The sequence below is a fragment of the Empidonax traillii genome, unplaced genomic scaffold (genome assembly GCF_003031625.1).
Source record: "Empidonax traillii isolate 1590-97213 ecotype Southwest subspecies unplaced genomic scaffold, ASM303162v1 scaffold937:size346366, whole genome shotgun sequence".
Classification (NCBI taxonomy): Eukaryota; Metazoa; Chordata; class Aves; order Passeriformes; family Tyrannidae; genus Empidonax; species Empidonax traillii.
This window is the reverse complement of record NW_020956130.1, coordinates 65,544-81,764: the sequence shown is the minus strand read 5'-3', so window position 1 is coordinate 81,764 and position 16,221 is coordinate 65,544. Positions and strand designations below refer to the sequence as shown.

At 47.1% G+C, this 16,221-nt stretch overlaps 1 protein-coding gene and 1 long non-coding RNA gene across 2 annotated transcripts in view; one reads left to right on the top strand and one right to left on the bottom strand.

Moving 5' to 3' along the window:
* The window catches only part of LOC114067606, a 29,068-nt gene extending 21,631 nt beyond the window's left edge, over nt 1-7,437 (bottom strand). Inside the window, exon 1 of the long non-coding RNA XR_003573425.1 lies at nt 6,747-7,437. This is a non-coding gene — a long non-coding RNA (uncharacterized LOC114067606). The remainder of the gene's footprint in view (nt 1-6,746) is intronic.
* Nucleotides 7,438-15,631: 8,194 nt separating this feature from the next.
* LOC114067591 (myosin-1B-like) overlaps nt 15,632-16,221 on the top strand; it is a 32,320-nt gene continuing 31,730 nt past the window's right edge. The window contains exons 1-3 of the mRNA XM_027903147.1: nt 15,632-15,853; nt 15,945-16,088; nt 16,180-16,216. Of these exons, the coding sequence (XP_027758948.1) occupies nt 15,647-15,853; nt 15,945-16,088; nt 16,180-16,216 (388 nt within the window). The 5' untranslated portion in view covers nt 15,632-15,646. The remainder of the gene's footprint in view (nt 15,854-15,944; nt 16,089-16,179; nt 16,217-16,221) is intronic.

The following is a 16,221-nucleotide window of genomic DNA, read 5'->3' as shown; positions in this document are numbered from 1 at the left end:
GCTCTCCTAAGACTCCTGCTCAGGGTCGTGCCTGTCTGGGGGGATGATTCACTTCCACTAATAGTGCCTGAGACATTCCTGGGAGGGTAGGCTGCCTTCTGTGTCTCAGTGCCACATGCTGCCGTGGAGGAGCTGGACAACTGTGCTGTGTCCCAAGACAGCAGGTGCTATTCTTACCCCAGGCAGACTTGCTCCAGCACAGCTCCATTCCCAGCTGAAAGGTTAAACGTCAGACTGGGGCCCGAGCGTGCTCTCCCTGGTCAGAGCTGAATGCAGAGTGGCCCCTTTGGAGGCCGAGCAGGGTGCTGTGCCGAGCCAGCACCTGGGCGCTCTCCATCCCTCCTGGGACCTGCTGTGCCCCATGAACACAACAGCTGCCCAGGTACTTCCACCACTCAGCTGGGGCTCAGTTGTGGTGGATAGGGCCACCTGCTCTCTTGTGAACTCACAAATTAACACAAAAGTCCCTGAAAGCTCATGTTTTGCTCTGCTGATCAGCAAGAGGCCCCAACCTATGAATCCCTTCCCTGGTGAGGAAGGCAGAGTCAGGGCTTGCTCCAAGCCTGCTCCAGGAACAGCAGCGTTGCAGAAAGTCTTGTCCCCTCTCTCAGTGAAGTGGAGGAGGAGCAGCCTGTTGAGCACATGGAGATCAGTAGAGCTGGACCCCTGTGCATTATGTGTGGGCAGCTGAACTTGATGTTTTGTGACTCTTGTTGCAGAAAAAAAAGTGATGAGCTGCTAAGTGAGAGAGTGTGGAAGAGTAACCACAGTGCTGAGGGGAAGTTGAAACCATGCTGGAGAGTGCAGAGAGTGTCTGGGAGGAGGAAAACAAGATGGATGTGTGTGAGGAAAAGAAATAGGTGCAAGACGGTAGAGGATGTGGGGGTGGAAGAAATGACAACTCAGCATCAGGTTTGGGGAAGGAAGTTCAGGAGAAACCTGACGGAAAACTGCTGGTAAACCCTACAATGATAATCTGCAAATGACTAACTCGTATGGCACATCTTAAGTGCTTTATAAAGCTTAGTTTTAGTTTTGAAGAAATGATTTACTGTGTTTCTCCTGCAAAGGGAAGCAGTCTGTTGTTTCCTTACGGCTGAGGTGGCACATGGATCGTCCCTCCTGCCCACAGGGCTGAGCAGAGCAGAGCTCATCCCCAGGCAGCATTTCCCCAGTCCGGTTACACAAGCTGTACTGGGAGGAGGGAGTGAAAATACAGACCTTCCTAGAGGGCTGAAGAACTCAGGGACTACTGAGAGATCCTGGCTGGAGTCTGGAAGCCCCAAAACATGGCTCAACCTCAGCTGCCACAGCCTGCTCCCCAGGCAGCCTGAGCTGGGGTCCAGCAGCCCCAGGAGCTGCTGTTCTCACTGACAGAGGATAAGTGGATGAGGGGGGGGTGCAGAGTGGCCCCAGTTTTGAGCTGCTGCTGTGGCCCACCCCACAGGGACCTGGCTTGTCCCTCCGTGTGAGCCCAGCCTGTGGCCACCACCCAGGCATATGTTTTATGAAGAATCATCCCAGAAAAAAACCCAAACAACCTCGAAGTGGAGGAGGAGCTTGGAGCAGAAGCCAAGTGTCTCTCAGTGGTGAGAGCTGCTCCTGCCCATCCTGGGAGGATGGGGCAGATCCATAATGGGGAAAGGAACGAATGAACTGTTCTGAGCTGGGGGAGGGTGCATGCAGGAGGAGCAGAGGCTGGGAGCAAAATCACCTCTGACAGCAACTGCTATGAAGTCTGCTGGATTATGAGGATCAAAGAGGGACACTGATTTAAGGAAGATGAATTCCTCACTGCTTTATGGGGAATGAGGATCATTTTGCATTGACGCTCTGTGGAGCGAGGCTGCCTGTCACCTGATAAGGGCTTGTGCAAAGGTCTTGAGAAAAACTTTAGTCCAGAGTGGCTATAAATGATCATCTCTGAAAAAATGTTTTAAATAGATGCAGCTAATTGGCTCATATAGAGCTGCTGTCTCACGTGGACAGCCAGAGAGCTTAAATGCAGCGTTCCAGTTGTAGTGGAGAAAATGATTGAAAACATCCCTCTTCAGAAACTCTTTGTTGGTAAAGGAAAATTTATCAGTTCACACTGTAAACTCATGTCAGGAGCCCCAGGAGAGGAGGAATCATAGAATCTACAATGGTTTGATTTGGAAGGGACCTTAAAAGTCATTCAGTTCCAGCCCCCTGCCATGGACAGGGACACCTTCCACCAGCCCAGGTTGCTCCAAGCCCTGTCCAACCTGGCCTTGGACACTTCCAGGGACCCAGGGGCAGCCACAGCTTCTCTGGGCAACCTGTGCCAGGGCCTCACAGAGAGGAGTTTCTTTGCAAGAAGGATATTGAGGTGCTTTAGCAGGTCCAGAAAAGAGCAACGAGGCTGGTGAAGGGACTTGAACACAAGTCCTATGAGGAGAGGCTGAGGGAGCTGGGGTTGTTTAGTCTGGAGAAGAGAAGGCTCAGGGGAGAGACCTCATCACTCTCTACAACTCCCTGACAGGAGGTTATAGCCAGGTGGGGTTAGTCTCTTCTCCCAGGCAGCTCTCAGTAAGACAAGAGGGCTCAGCCTCAAGCTCTGCCAGGGGAAGTTTTGGTTGGATACTAGGAAGAAATTCTTTACAGAGAGAGTGATCAGACACTGGAATGGGCTGCCCAGGGAGGTGGTGGATTCTCACTGGATGTGGCATCAGTGCCATGGTCTAGTAACTGCAGTGGTGTTGGATCAAGGGTTGGACTTGATCATCTCAGAGGTCCTTTCCAACCCATCTGATTCTATGATTCTCAGATCTAATCTAAATCTATCGTCTTTCAGTTTGAAGCAATTCCCCCTTGTCCTAGGACCATGTGGTCCTGGCTGTTAGGGTGTCACAGCTGTGATCTTACTGGCCCCACAACCCCATCACCCTCCCCCCAGTGCCAGCAGCACAGCCCTGATGCCACCACAGGACTGCTGGGGAAACAGAGGCCAGCACATATGAAAACTTTGGGATCAGAGCCCAGACAGAGAATGCCCAAAGTTACCCAATGTGAAAGGCAAAAGCAGTAGGGAGTCATGTCACGAGGCTGTGGAGAGACCCTCTGAGGCACCATGACAGGTACTGTTCACCTGAAGACATTGGTCAGGGAGCAGCAGGCACTCGGGGGACCTGAGGGACTGATCTGGAAGACAATATACACCTGTGTTTCTCAGCAAAGCAGTGCTGAAGTTGGCACAACATCTTGAGCTGTGGAAGATTTAACATGTATTTTCTCAGGCCACAGTTCTGATTGAGATGTCAAACACACCAGTTTTGTGGGCTGTCTGGTGTCACATTGTTATAATTGTCTTCTGCTGGGGCTGTTCTGCTTTGCACAATGATTTGCCCTTCAGGAGCAGCAGGGACTTGTATCCTTTCCCTGGCATCTCAGATGGCTGCAGACAGCAATTAAGAAAATGTTTAGCCTCGCCCCCAAGGGAATCTGTTTGCCGACATAAAATAGTGAGACTGTTGATAAATTTCCTAAGGATGCCAAAGGAACTTTTCTGCAACATAAAAAGTCAGTTCAGAAAATGTCACTAGAAGATGCTGCTATGTATCCTGTTGGAAACTTCACTGCAGTGACTCCATCACTCAGAAAATCCACTGGGCTGTCTTAATCTTGAAAAGTCTAATTTTAAAAGTTATCAGATTTATAGAAATTCCATACCAATATATTTCCATTTACAGCACTGAAATTTGCCCAGAAGTGGGATTTGTGCATCTGTCACAGATGAGTGCCAGCAGAGGAAGATATCACCTCATCACTGTCTTTTTTAGGATACAGTTGCTGCTAGTGCTAATATTATGCACTTAATCCTGATTTTCCTTCCCTCCCCCTTTCGCCACTTGCTCTCTTTTTTCTTTATCTTACCCAGAGGCGTCTTAGCCTGCCCACCCCACTCCCCTGCTCTGTAACAGGAGCTCCTCAGCTGCTTTGGTGGGTGACAAGAAAGGGCATCCTGAATGTCACCTCCTTGGCCAGCTCTTCTGCTGGTGTTTACAGGGAACATGAGCAGTCTGAGTAACAGCATGACTCTGACACTCAGTGAAGAGTTCTCACCCAAATAAAAGTTTGCTGCTTTACCTCTCCCCACTGCTGTGTTACATGGGTTGTGCTACTCTAGAGTCTCATTCACTATCATTTTGGTGAAAGGCACTGAGAAAGATGTTGTCCTTGTGAGGCAGACTGTATAATCATCAGTCAGAAATACCCTTTTTGCAGTTGAAACAGAACTTCAGCTTCTCTGTCCACAGTCTCTGAAAGGAGGACCAGGATTAGGAGATAGGAAGGCTACAAGAATAGTGAATAGTTGCTCCAAATGTCAGGTCAGTGCTCACTGGTGACCACAGAAGGCAAGAGGAGTATCAGGAATTATCAGGACAAACTGAGAACAAACCAAAAATCATTGTACCAGGCCCACAGACCACCTGCTGCCTGCAGATTTGGCCTGTGCAGTTAGGAAGGGTACAGAGAGTAAAGACAAAGTTGATGGGAGCGCTGGGCAGTCAAGCTGGGAAAAGAACAACCAGGTGGGGAGATGGTATTCTTACATAATATTATAAACAGTACAGGCAAAGTGAAATGGGATTTTCACCAAGCATCTAGTGAGCAGGAGATAATAATCACATAATGGCCACAGCAAAATGGCTTTGCCTGTGCCCGTGTTCTGCAAGGCAGGATCCCTGTTGTGGGAAGGCATCCAAGCAGTGGGCAGTGCTAAATAGCTGCTCCCAGAAACCACAGCCACAGCTTTTCCCCATCTATCCCACCAGCTGCAAGCCTGGAAAGTCAGTGATCTTCCTACACTTACCTGTTCAAGTTCAGCCACTTTCCACCTCTCTCTCTGTGAACAGGCTGGTCCCAATGCTTGGATCAAAACTCCTGAAAAAACCCTTTCTTCACATCTTTCTTCACCCCTATCTTCTATCTTCTGATAACAGAGAGCAGTGCAAGGGAGAAGCAGCATCACAGTGTCTTTAATTAGGAAGCATCCCAGTGCTATAACACCCACCTGTATTTTGGCAAAGAGAGCAAAACCGGTGTTTGTGGTTTGCTGTACAAACCATTTCTTTCATACTAGTGACGAGGCAGAATGTTCTTCCTCTGGAGATTTGGAGGGAATATATGCTAATTCCTCTGAAAATAACAGGTGCAGCAAATGAACAAAAATCTTTGAGTTTCTCAACACTGGGTCATACTCAGTCGCTATAAATGGGAGGAACCCACCTTCAGAAAGGTGTCCAAGCACAGCTGTTTGTCACCAAGTCTGTCTCCTGTGTGACAGCATTAAGAGACAGCTGATAACACATCAAGCATTGACGTGTCTGTAAACAATGAACAGATGTATATAAATTCCATGTTATGGAATATCTACTGTGGTTAATGAGGAGCAGTCACTGAGCACGCTGATTGAGTTGAAGTAGGGCGGAGTATTCACCAGTAGGGACCTACCACATGCAGGGCTGACCTCCTTTCACCTGAGCTGTAATGTGTGCTCAGAGGAGCAGCACATCCATGCAGACATTCCTGGTGCCTGCCGTGGCTCTGAGCGCCTCTCAGTTCCTGGTCAGGCCATTAGGGACCCCAATCACCTGAGGAGGAGCTGAAGTGGCCCCAGGCACAGGAGACACTGCAGTCTGTGTGGGCACCTGAGCCAGCTCTCCAGAACATCGACCCACAGCAGGAGGTTTCCTGCTGGAGCAGAACTGAGCAGCTCTGAGCTCTCTCCAGCCCCCCAGGGCTCACTAGCGGGGTGTGCAAGGGGATCCCTGTTGAAGGGGGTGTCTGCTGTATCCCATGAGCATTACAGGGTCCACGTGGGGGGGATAAGTAGATGACTGAGACCTGAGAAGGCAAAAGGCTTAGGCTTCATATAGAGATAGTAGGAATGTGCTTGTGCTTCTGTCTCTCATTGAGAGAATACATTCTTTTTGTTAAAATTTCCTGTGTGTAAATTATTTGGGTTTTAGTCCAGTCACATGACATTTTTCACCAGCTTGAGATGGTTTGTGCTCTAGAAGGCTTCACCACCTGTGTGGAGCATCATGCAGAGGGTGGGTGTCTGGGGAGATTGGGATGATGACAAATGTCTTGGGTGTAAGAGTCTGCCATTCACAGGATCACACAGATCACAGAAGGGTTTGGGTTGAAGGGACCTTTAAAGCCCATCTAGTCCAATCCCCCTGACATGGGCAGGGACATCTTGTAATCTTACTTCCTTCAATATTATGTTATGGTCAGAAATACCCCACAGAGGGTATGTTAGCTGCTGCTCACTGTATCATACCCATATTTTCTGACAAATGGTACCTGGTGACTTAGAATGAAAAAAATGTTTGTACCAGATCCCTAAAGCCCTGTGGTGGGCTGGGGAAATGCTTATCAGCAATTACCACTGTGAATGTGTCCAGCCTGTGGTAGCAAGAGAACACTCCTATTCTCTGCCTGCCCTGCTGCTCTTCATGTGGTGGAACTCTTGATGTGCTGGGATGCATTTTCTGCCCCAGGGAGCTCCACAGCTCTCTGACTCTGCCTGCATGTCATGCTGCTCTTCAAGGACTGAAAGCAAATAAAGCCTCCAGCTGCTGAGGATGTTTCCAGATGATGCACTTAAGAAGCAGTATTATAGGACTGGTGGTCTGGAGGGATTTGCTTTGGCAAGTTGCATGAAATTAACTGTCTCCAACAAAGCAGCGGAATCAAAGACATGCCCAGTTGTCCACTGCTTTGGATGGATGAGGAAACCTCTACATTAAAGCCACAGAGCTTCTGTTGTGACAGACCATCTGGAGGTCTTTTGTTCAGTCTCCCACTTCAAGCACATCTATTGCAGGTGTTGGTCCAATTAGTCACAGCTTTGGCGAGCCAAGCTTTTCAGATGGAGGCTCCACAAGCTCTGTGGGTAACCTGTGCCATTTCTCCGTTGCTCAATAGTCAAGAGTTTTCCTATTGTCTAAGTGAGAATTTTCCTAATGTGTGAGAATCTTCCAAGTGTCTAAGTGGAGATTTTCAAGCAACAATTTGTGGTTATTGCCCCTTGTTAAATTGTCTGCTGCTCATGAAAAAGCTTGGCACGCTGTCTTTGTAGTTGCCCCTCATGTACATTACCCTTTTTCCCCTCATACTAACCACACTCTCTTCACAGTACAAGTTTTCCAGACCCTTGCTCATCTTGCCAGCCACCTGCTCGACTCTCCTTTTAGTTCACCTCCCTTTGCAAATGGGGAACCTAAAACTGGACAAATCATTTCATAAGAGTACTCAGCAGAGTCAAACAGAGGGGATGATAGCTTCCTACAATCCACTGGCCACACTTCAGGCACGACACAGTACTTGGTTCTCCCAGGTTTTGGCTAGAACATGGTGGTAATAATACCAAGGTTGTATTTGATCTCTGTATGGGCTATTCACTTAAGAACTTCCCACTCAGAATATTCTGTGACTGTTTGCAGTGAGAGCACTCATATTCATATCCACCAACATCCTTCCTCTTGGAGGGCCCTCTGTCCTAGTTAGGGGAGCACAAAGCAGAGGGCTTGAGAGTAGCTCCCATGATTAAAGATTTTGGATCAGCAAGAAAAGATTCCTTTTCCGACTGCAAAACCTCTTGCCATACAGGCATATTCTTGTGTTTCCAGTTCATGAGCTTGATGACTCTGAACAGGCAGGAGAGGGAGGTTCCCACCAGACAACACACAGCATCTGCAGGTACTTCCCTCCCCCTGTCCAGCCTGGCTGCTGCCTACCTAAAAGTGCCTTCTCCCTGCCCGTCTCTCAGCCAACAACTGGGATGGGAAGAAGAAAACTCACATCCCCAGGGCTGGCAGAGAGGGAGCAGCTGCCTGATAATTGTCTCAAGAAGGATCTATTTTCAGCATGACTTTGTCCTCCAGGGGAATGTGTGCCCTGCTGACACCACATTGCTGTGCAGGACGGTCTGTATCCAGAGATGGGTTTCATCCTGCTGCTTCCCTTTTATCTGTGCCGTGGTTTGCTTCTGGTCCCAGTGAAGTCAAGGCCTGTAGAGATGGAAATAGGATTGACAGAAAATTAATGGCCCCCAAGGAAACATTGCATTCTTTTTTTGCATTGAGGCACTTGCACTTCTTTCAACAGATTCCTCCCTGGACAGATTTCTCCCTGATGTGCCTGGATATAAGAAACATGGCAAAGTTTTCCCTGATGTAACTTTTGGGATCTATAGAGTTAAACCATAGTGAAATCTGGATCATCCATTTCAGATTAGAGATTCCTTTTTTGTAAAAATCACTATCCCAGTGTCATATAAATGATACCTGAGTGAGAGAGGGGAGCTGTGTAAATTAAACCAAATCCAAGGCAGATGCTCAGGAGCTTAGACTGCTCTCCAGAGTTGATCATGACAGCTGACCAAACACTTCACTTTTAGTGAGCTTTATGTCCTACTTTATGCCCTACACTACAATGCTGAATGCTGGGTCATTTGCCCAACCTTTTTTGCACTTTCTTCTGCCTCCTCTTTCAGCCTCCACAAACTTATTCCTGTGTCTTTCCTGTCTAAACATTCACTGAGAGTTCATGTACTATCTGTGTTCACAACACATGCTCTTACATCTGCCATTGCTTTAGCTCTGATTTCCTTCAAACAGATATTTTAAAACATCAACTGAAAACACTGAAAGAAAAGTTCTTGTTTTCTGTGTTTTATTTAGTTAATGCCAATGAGGAAAAAAGAAAATGGCATCTGAATTTAGAGCTTTCAAGTGAAAGTAGTCAATGTTTTAACATTTTCTCTTCTTTTTATGACTGTCTGAAAGATTGTCTAATGCTGTTTCTTCCAGAGGAGTTGCTAGAATAGCCTTGCTATTCAATTTGAATGGCACTGGACTATTTAACACTGAATTTTAACACTGAATTCAGTCAGGCCCCACCATCCCAGCTGGTCTCTGGCACCAGGATTGGTTTTGCATTGAAGTGCAACTGACAGACAGGGGAGCAACACACTTGATGTCATCTAGCAATGTTGCTGGTGGGGGAGGCAGTGCTATTTAATGTAAAGCATGTAATTTTAGCTGAACTTGGTATGCAAATTATTCTTTGCTACAGCTACATTTCCACATGCACCATTCTGGAGAATTTTGCTAAATTTCAGTAATCCTTCAATCCTCAAATGATTAATACCAAGCTCCTTGCAGGGATTTCACTCCAAGACACCAAGCAAAGCCAACATTCCTATAATCATATTCCGTTAATGCTGGGGTTTATACTGGTCCTGAGGTACTCCTACAGGGATACTAATGGAGACATAAGTCAATACCTGTGATGGGCACAGGAATTTCAGTCAGGGATCCACAGTAACAATAGCCTCTGAATTTCAGCCAGCATACATAGTCACACTATTTGCACATGCCCACAGAAACCCTTGGCCAAAGTAGAACCTCCTGCCACATTTGATACAGGGTTAGATGGGACCAGGCAGAACAGATTGGCAGAGAGTTTCTTCCCTGTTGACTCTGGGGACAGGGAACCTGTTCCTTCCATTTCAGTGGATTAGGTTTACAGCTGTCATTTCTTTGTGCCAAGTTGTGCTGATTCTTTCTGATGATAGGAGAGCTGCCAGATTCACTCCCTTGAGATAATGGTCCTCCTACTGAACAGGATCACAAGCCCTCAGGCTGCCTATTTCCACATAGCTGTTGTGGCACGATATTGAGAACAGCTTCAGTCAGTGGGCCAGAGCCACTGTTAGAACTGGGTCCTGCTGGGTTGTAGTCCTTACATCCAGATTCTTCTCCAAGGATCAGAGACTGGCTTCCTGCCACTGGATAGTCCAATATTTGAGACAGTGAAGGCCAAGTCTCTTAAGTAGGTGGCAAATGGTTTGGTCTCTAAAACATCATATATATTCTTGTCTCCATGGATATTCTATTGAATGTACAGGCACCTCATCCTGTTTGTACGCAAAGTGTGGAGTTACTGGGGAATGGAGAGGCACCTGTGCACTTTAGTTGCTTTACTTTAATGTCACAAAGAGTCTTTAGCTGGAAACCCACACGTGATTTAGTTAACTCAGTTAGCAAGACAGGTAAACACAGCAGTAAAGATTTGAGTCTTTGTGATTCTACAATAGCTGAGGGCCATTTAATACTGTTTTCCCTGTTAAGGATAGTGTGCAGCTGAGGACTGGTGAGGCCTGAGGTCAGTCTGGGCTCCAATAATGCAAAACAAGTGCAAAGCCCTGAATCTGGAGAGGAACAGCCGCAGGCACCAGCATGTGCTGGGTGCTGACCAGCTGGAAAGCAGCTTTGCAGAAAAGGACTTGGAGGTCCTGTGGGACATGAAGTTGAACATAAACCATGTTCACGTCCTTCATGTCACCTGAAGAAGGTGAACAGTGTTCTAGCCTCATCAGGAGTGTTGCCAGCAGATAGAGGGAGGTGATCCTTGCCCTTGATCAGCACTGAGGCCACACCTGGAGTGCTATGTCCAGGGCTGGGCTCCCCAGTATAAGAGAGATACAGGGCTACTGGAGAGAGTCTAGCAAAGGGCCAGCAAGATGAATGAGTGACTGGAGCATCTCTCTCTTAAGGAAAGGCTGAGAGAGCTGAGACTGTTCAGCCTGGAGAAGAGAAGGCTCAGGTGAATCTCATCCATGAACATAAATACCTGAGGAGAAAGTGCACAGAGGATGGAATAAGGCTCTTTTCAGTGGTGCTCAGTGACAAGACAAGAAGCAATGGGCCCCATCTGACACACAGGAGGTTCCCTACGAAAACTGGGAAACACTTTTCCTGTGTAGGTGACTGAGCCCTGGCACAGGTTTAGAGCTGTTGTGAAATCTCCATCTTTGGAGATATTCAAAAGCCATCTTGATTAAAGCATCTCCTTCATTGTCATGTCCTGTTTCATAACCCTTTCCTGAGATTTGGCCCATTTTCAAAAAAAGACTTTATGTTTCAAATGCTGACTTATGGGGACTTACTGGCACTAAATTCAAAGAACTGCTGAGTGATTGTCAACATCTGAAGACACCTCAACTCACTGAGCGCTTCGCATTCAAACCAGACCTTCCCTCAGACCAGAGCTGCCTGGCCATGTGCTGCACTCCTGTGACAAGGATGGGTCCACATCCTGCACAGCACCACAGCAAAACCCAGAAGTGCTCTCTGAGTACACAGCTTTGTCATCAGCCACTGGAAAGGCAACGATTTTCAGTCCCCAAAGTAAGATGATCTAGCCCAGCACTCTCAGTTGGACTGTCCATATAAAATAATAGAGTCATAGAATTTTTTATGTTGGAAAAGACCTTCAAGATCATCAAGTCCAACCTGTGACCAATCCCTATCTTGTCAACTAGACCAGAGCACTGAGTGCCACATCCAGTGTTTCTTGAACACCTCCAGGGATGGGAACTCCACCACCTATCTGGACAGCCCCTTCCAAGGCCTGACAGCCCTTTCAGTGGAGAAATTCTTCCTGATGTCCAACCTAAACCTTCCCAAAACTTAAATGACACAGCCTGGGGGCCATTTCCTCTTGTCTTGTCCCTCATTCCTTGGGAGCAGAGCCTGACCCCTACCTGGCCCTAATCTCCTGTCAGGGAGTTGCCGAGAGTGAGAGGATTCCCCCTGAGCCTCCTTTTCTCCAGACTGAGTCCCCCAGCTCCCTCAGCTGCTCCAGCTGATCCAAACCCTTCTCCAGCTCTGTTTCCTTCCCTGGACATCCTCCAGCCCCTCAATGTCTTTCTTGCCGTGAGGGGCCCAGAAATGGATGCAGCATTGAGCTGTGGCCTCACCAGGGCCCAGCACTGTCACTTCCCTGCTCCAGAAATACTGGCCACAGTATTTCTGATACAGGCCAGGATGACATTGGCCTTCTTGCCCACCTGGCACCTGCTGGCTTTTGTTCAGTGGCTGTTGAGCAGCACTCCCAGGTCCTTTCCTGCGAGCAGCTTTCCAGACTCTCTTTCCCAGCCTGGAGCTCTGTGAGGGGTAATTGTGGCTGAATTGCAGGACCTGACACTTGACTTTATTGAACTTCACCCCGCTGATCTTGACCCTTTGATCCAGGCTGTCCAGACCCCTCTGCAGGAGCCTTCCTGCCCTCCAGCAGATCAGCACTCCCACCTGGCTTGGTGTCGTCAGAAAACTTGCTGAGGGTGCCCTTGATCCACTTTTATCCAGATCATTGGTAAAGATACTAAACAGGACTGGTCAAATAGTAAGCCCTGGGGAACCCCACTGGACTGGCCCCAGATGGGTATAACTCCATTCACCACTCCCTGGGCCTGGCCATCAGCATGTTTTTAACCCAGGGAAAATTGCCCTGCCCAAGCCATGGCTGTCACCTTCTCCAGATGATTGCTGGGGGACACGGTGTCAAAGTACTGAAGTCTAGGAAGATACATCCACACCCACCCAGCAGGTCACCTGGTCGTAGAAGGTTGGTCAGGCAGGATCTGCCTTTCCTAAACCTGTGCTGGCTGGGCCTGGTCCCATAGTGGTCCTGTACATGCTGTGTGATCACAATCTTTGCCTGCACTGGTCAGGCTGAGAGGCCTGGAGTTCCCCAGATCCTCCTTCCAACACTTCTCGTGGATGGGTGTCACATTGGCACCTCCAGTCATCTGGGACCTCCCTGGTGAGCCAGGACTGATGATAAATGATGGAGAGTGGCTGGGCAAGCTCTTCCACCACCTCCCTCAGTGCCCTTGGGTGAATCTCATCTGGTTCTGTGGACTTGTCTAAGTGGCTCAGCAGGTCATTAATTGCTCCTGGGTCACAGGGAGTCCATTCTGCTCCCTATCCCTGTCTAAGAGCTCAGGGGGCTGGTTGCCTTGAGGAAAATGGCTCTTTTTGTTGATGTCTAAGGCAAAGAAGGCATTAAGTACCTCAGCCTAAATGTGACAGGATTTAAAACAGCTTACATGACTGTGCCCTATTCCTGAAACTAGACCAGTGTCTCTCCAGCACTACCAGCAAATCCACTTCCCCCCAACATCCATCAGCATTGTACAGGCATGTCTGTCACCCCCAGTGGTCTGTTAAGGATATCAATGTGGTGTTTCGGACTGTTCAAATGTCTAAGTGTGCAAGATATTTGTGATGAAATGGAAGAGCTGGGCTGGGGATATATTACGTGGAGAGCACCTGGGACTGCATGATGTGTTTGTGCATATGTCCAATTATTTGTATAGGCATGACTGAATAGAGGATTTTTCTATCAGTTGTAGGCCTTGTAGGCAGGGAAAAAACCTGTGGAAGGTATTCCGAATCAGAGTTACCTTTCCTAGGTTTACAGGCATGGGAATATCTGGATGAACTAATAAGTTGTCAGCAAAAGCAGGGAGTGTCCCTTGCTCACTGGCATTAACCTGCAGATCAGAAGTCTCAGCAGATATAATCCCTCACAAGGTTCACAATAATATTTCTTGGAGAATCTTCTACTTATTTGCAATCTGAAGTGTGTGCAAAGGGGCACACATGTACATGCCTGTGTATCTGTGTGTATGCACACTCTTCCTGATATCCCCAAAGCTACCTCACACGTCTGTCAAAGGCATCAGCTTAAAAGCCCAAGTAGGACCCAGCCTCTCCTTGCTGCAGTGTTTGGCTGACCATCCTGCTGTGCCTGTTATCCTGCTCAGATCTTCTATATCTGTACTTATGCTTTCAGGATTTTACCAACAAAAACGCCAAAGGTTTTTAATAATGCTAATTTATCTTCTAACATCCTGTTTTATCTATTGCACAGCTGGGATAGCTGGGACAGACATACCAAGCAATCCATCCTGGGTTCTGCAGTGAGTCGGTGGGAAAGCCAGCAATAGAATCCATAAGTCCTGAATCCAAGTTCTCTAAGTGCTTTGACTAGTCCAGATTCCCTCCTTAACACCCTTGTGAGATTGTTTATAGGAGCTGTATTCATATAGCCAGTAAGACATCAAAATTTTCTAATTATATCTAGTCATGTCAAATGACAATTATGCCCTTAGTTCAGTTTGCCAGACAATGCTTTACCAAAGAAGGTTTGCCAAAAATGTTTTGACCGAAGAAAGAGGAGGCATCTGTAGCATCTGCAGAGGAGATCGTATAAAACGTCCCCGCCACACGTCTGCCCTGGCTCCAGGGAAAGCTCCAAGGTAAGTGAGGGGGATCTACAGGCTGGCAGGAAGGGATGGTGCCCTTGTGTGCCACAACATTCCTGCTGCCTCCAGTGCTCGTGTCCAGGAGGAAACTCCATTACAAACCTGCTCTCAAGGCATCTGCACGTTTTCCCTCTGGATTTCTGTGCACAGCAATGAGGGAACTGCCATTTCTGTTTTACAGCACTGACCAGCTGCCAGCCTGCAGGTCACCCATCTGGTGTCACAGGAGGTAAGAACCTGATTTACTGATTCTTAGAGGGCAGACACAGATCCCTTTGGGTGGGGTTTCTGGCAGGCTCACTGGTTCACCCAATGTGCAAACCTGGTGGGATTGCAGTAGAAAGAGGGGTGTCCAAGGCTGCATTTGAAGCCTCTGAATACTGATGACAGAACAGAAAACCCTCACAGGGACATTCTTCACTTCTGCTTAACTGACCTTACAGAAATCAAGGTGTGCTGCTTTCCCATCTTTGCTATGGCATCAGGAGAATGGGACCAGATAAGTACAGCAGGAAAAAGTGCAAAATCCTGTATTCTACACAAGAATATATTAATTACTAAATCATCTGAGCAAACAGACCTTCTAACCACCTTTGCAAAGTGCCAGTACTCTCTTACCCATTTTCTTACTCCAGACAAAAAAAGTATTTATTACCTAATGAATAAAAAGTGAATAAATTTTGCAAATGTAGCTAGATAATTTTCAAATGCAGTTGGCTAAATTTAGGTACTTACATGTTTAATACATCATCTGAAAAAATAACCTTTTTATTCTTTCTAACATTTGAGAACTCATCTGCTCCTGGATTTTTTTCAGTAAGTATTTATTTGGTATCTTAAAACAACCTTGGCAATTCCAATTTCAATACTTGAATTTTCTTTCACACAAGTCAGAAAATATTGGGGCTGAAAATATTTAGGTATTGTAGTGAGGGACAACAAACGCCTACAGCAAATTAAATTGGAGCAGAATATTAAAAGGTCACAAAGCCTGCCCTTCTTTTCTTTTTCAGTTGACACCTTCATTGGCAACATTCATTAATTTCCCACTACCTTTGCATTACCGTTACATTTAATAGGTAAATGTCCCAGAGACTCAATCTTTTCCAAGATTGTAGGTCACCTGCACTACGGTTTTCCAGTAGTTTTACTTCATTATTCATCCTTTTAATGAATTCACCTAGTAGTGATGTCTTAGTGAAACTTCCTCAACAAATTCACTCTTGTCTTACAGACACAGTATTCTTAAAGCACCAAATCCACAGTTCTGCAAAAGGTCATTAAGGAGTATTTGAAGACTACACCCATGAAAGCCTCTTATTTTCTGAGTTGAAATAAAACTAAATTTCTAGTTATCTCATGTTAAAATACCCAGAGTATGAAGAGAAACCAAGGCACAGGATATAACATTTTTCCAAATTTTGAAAAATGTAAGTAATCAGTGCCACATTGTTTCTCCTCAGAGTCATCTGCTGACATTTCCTCAGCAGAGCAGCCATGGCCTCTGGAGATGCTGAGATGGCCGTTTTTGGGGAGGCAGCTCCTTACCTCCGAAAGTCAGAGAAGGAGAGAATTGCGGCCCAGAACAAGCCTTTTGATGCCAAGTCATCCGTCTTTGTGGCTCATCCTAAAGAATCCTTTGTGAAAGGGACAATTCAGAGCAGGGAATCAGGGAAAGTCACTGTCAAGACTGAAGGGGGAGAGGTGAGTGAAAAATAAAAAAAGATTGAAGGACAACATTGTCTTCCCACTCTGGGGAAGCTGACACCCATGCATGTCCTTCTTCCTCTGACAGACCCTGACCGTGAAGGAAGATCAAGTCTACTCCATGAACCCTCCCAAGTACGACAAAATCGAGGACATGGCCATGATGACCCACCTCCACGAACCCGCTGTGCTGTACAACCTCAAAGAGCGTTACGCAGCCTGGATGATCTACGTAAGTGGCAGCAGCAGCTTCCTTTGGGCAGCTGCAGGAACTGCTCTGCCAGGCCCAGGGGAAGCCAACGTGCTGTGTCCCTTCCTGGCAGACCTACTCGGGTCTCTTCTGCGTCACTGTCAACCCCTACAAG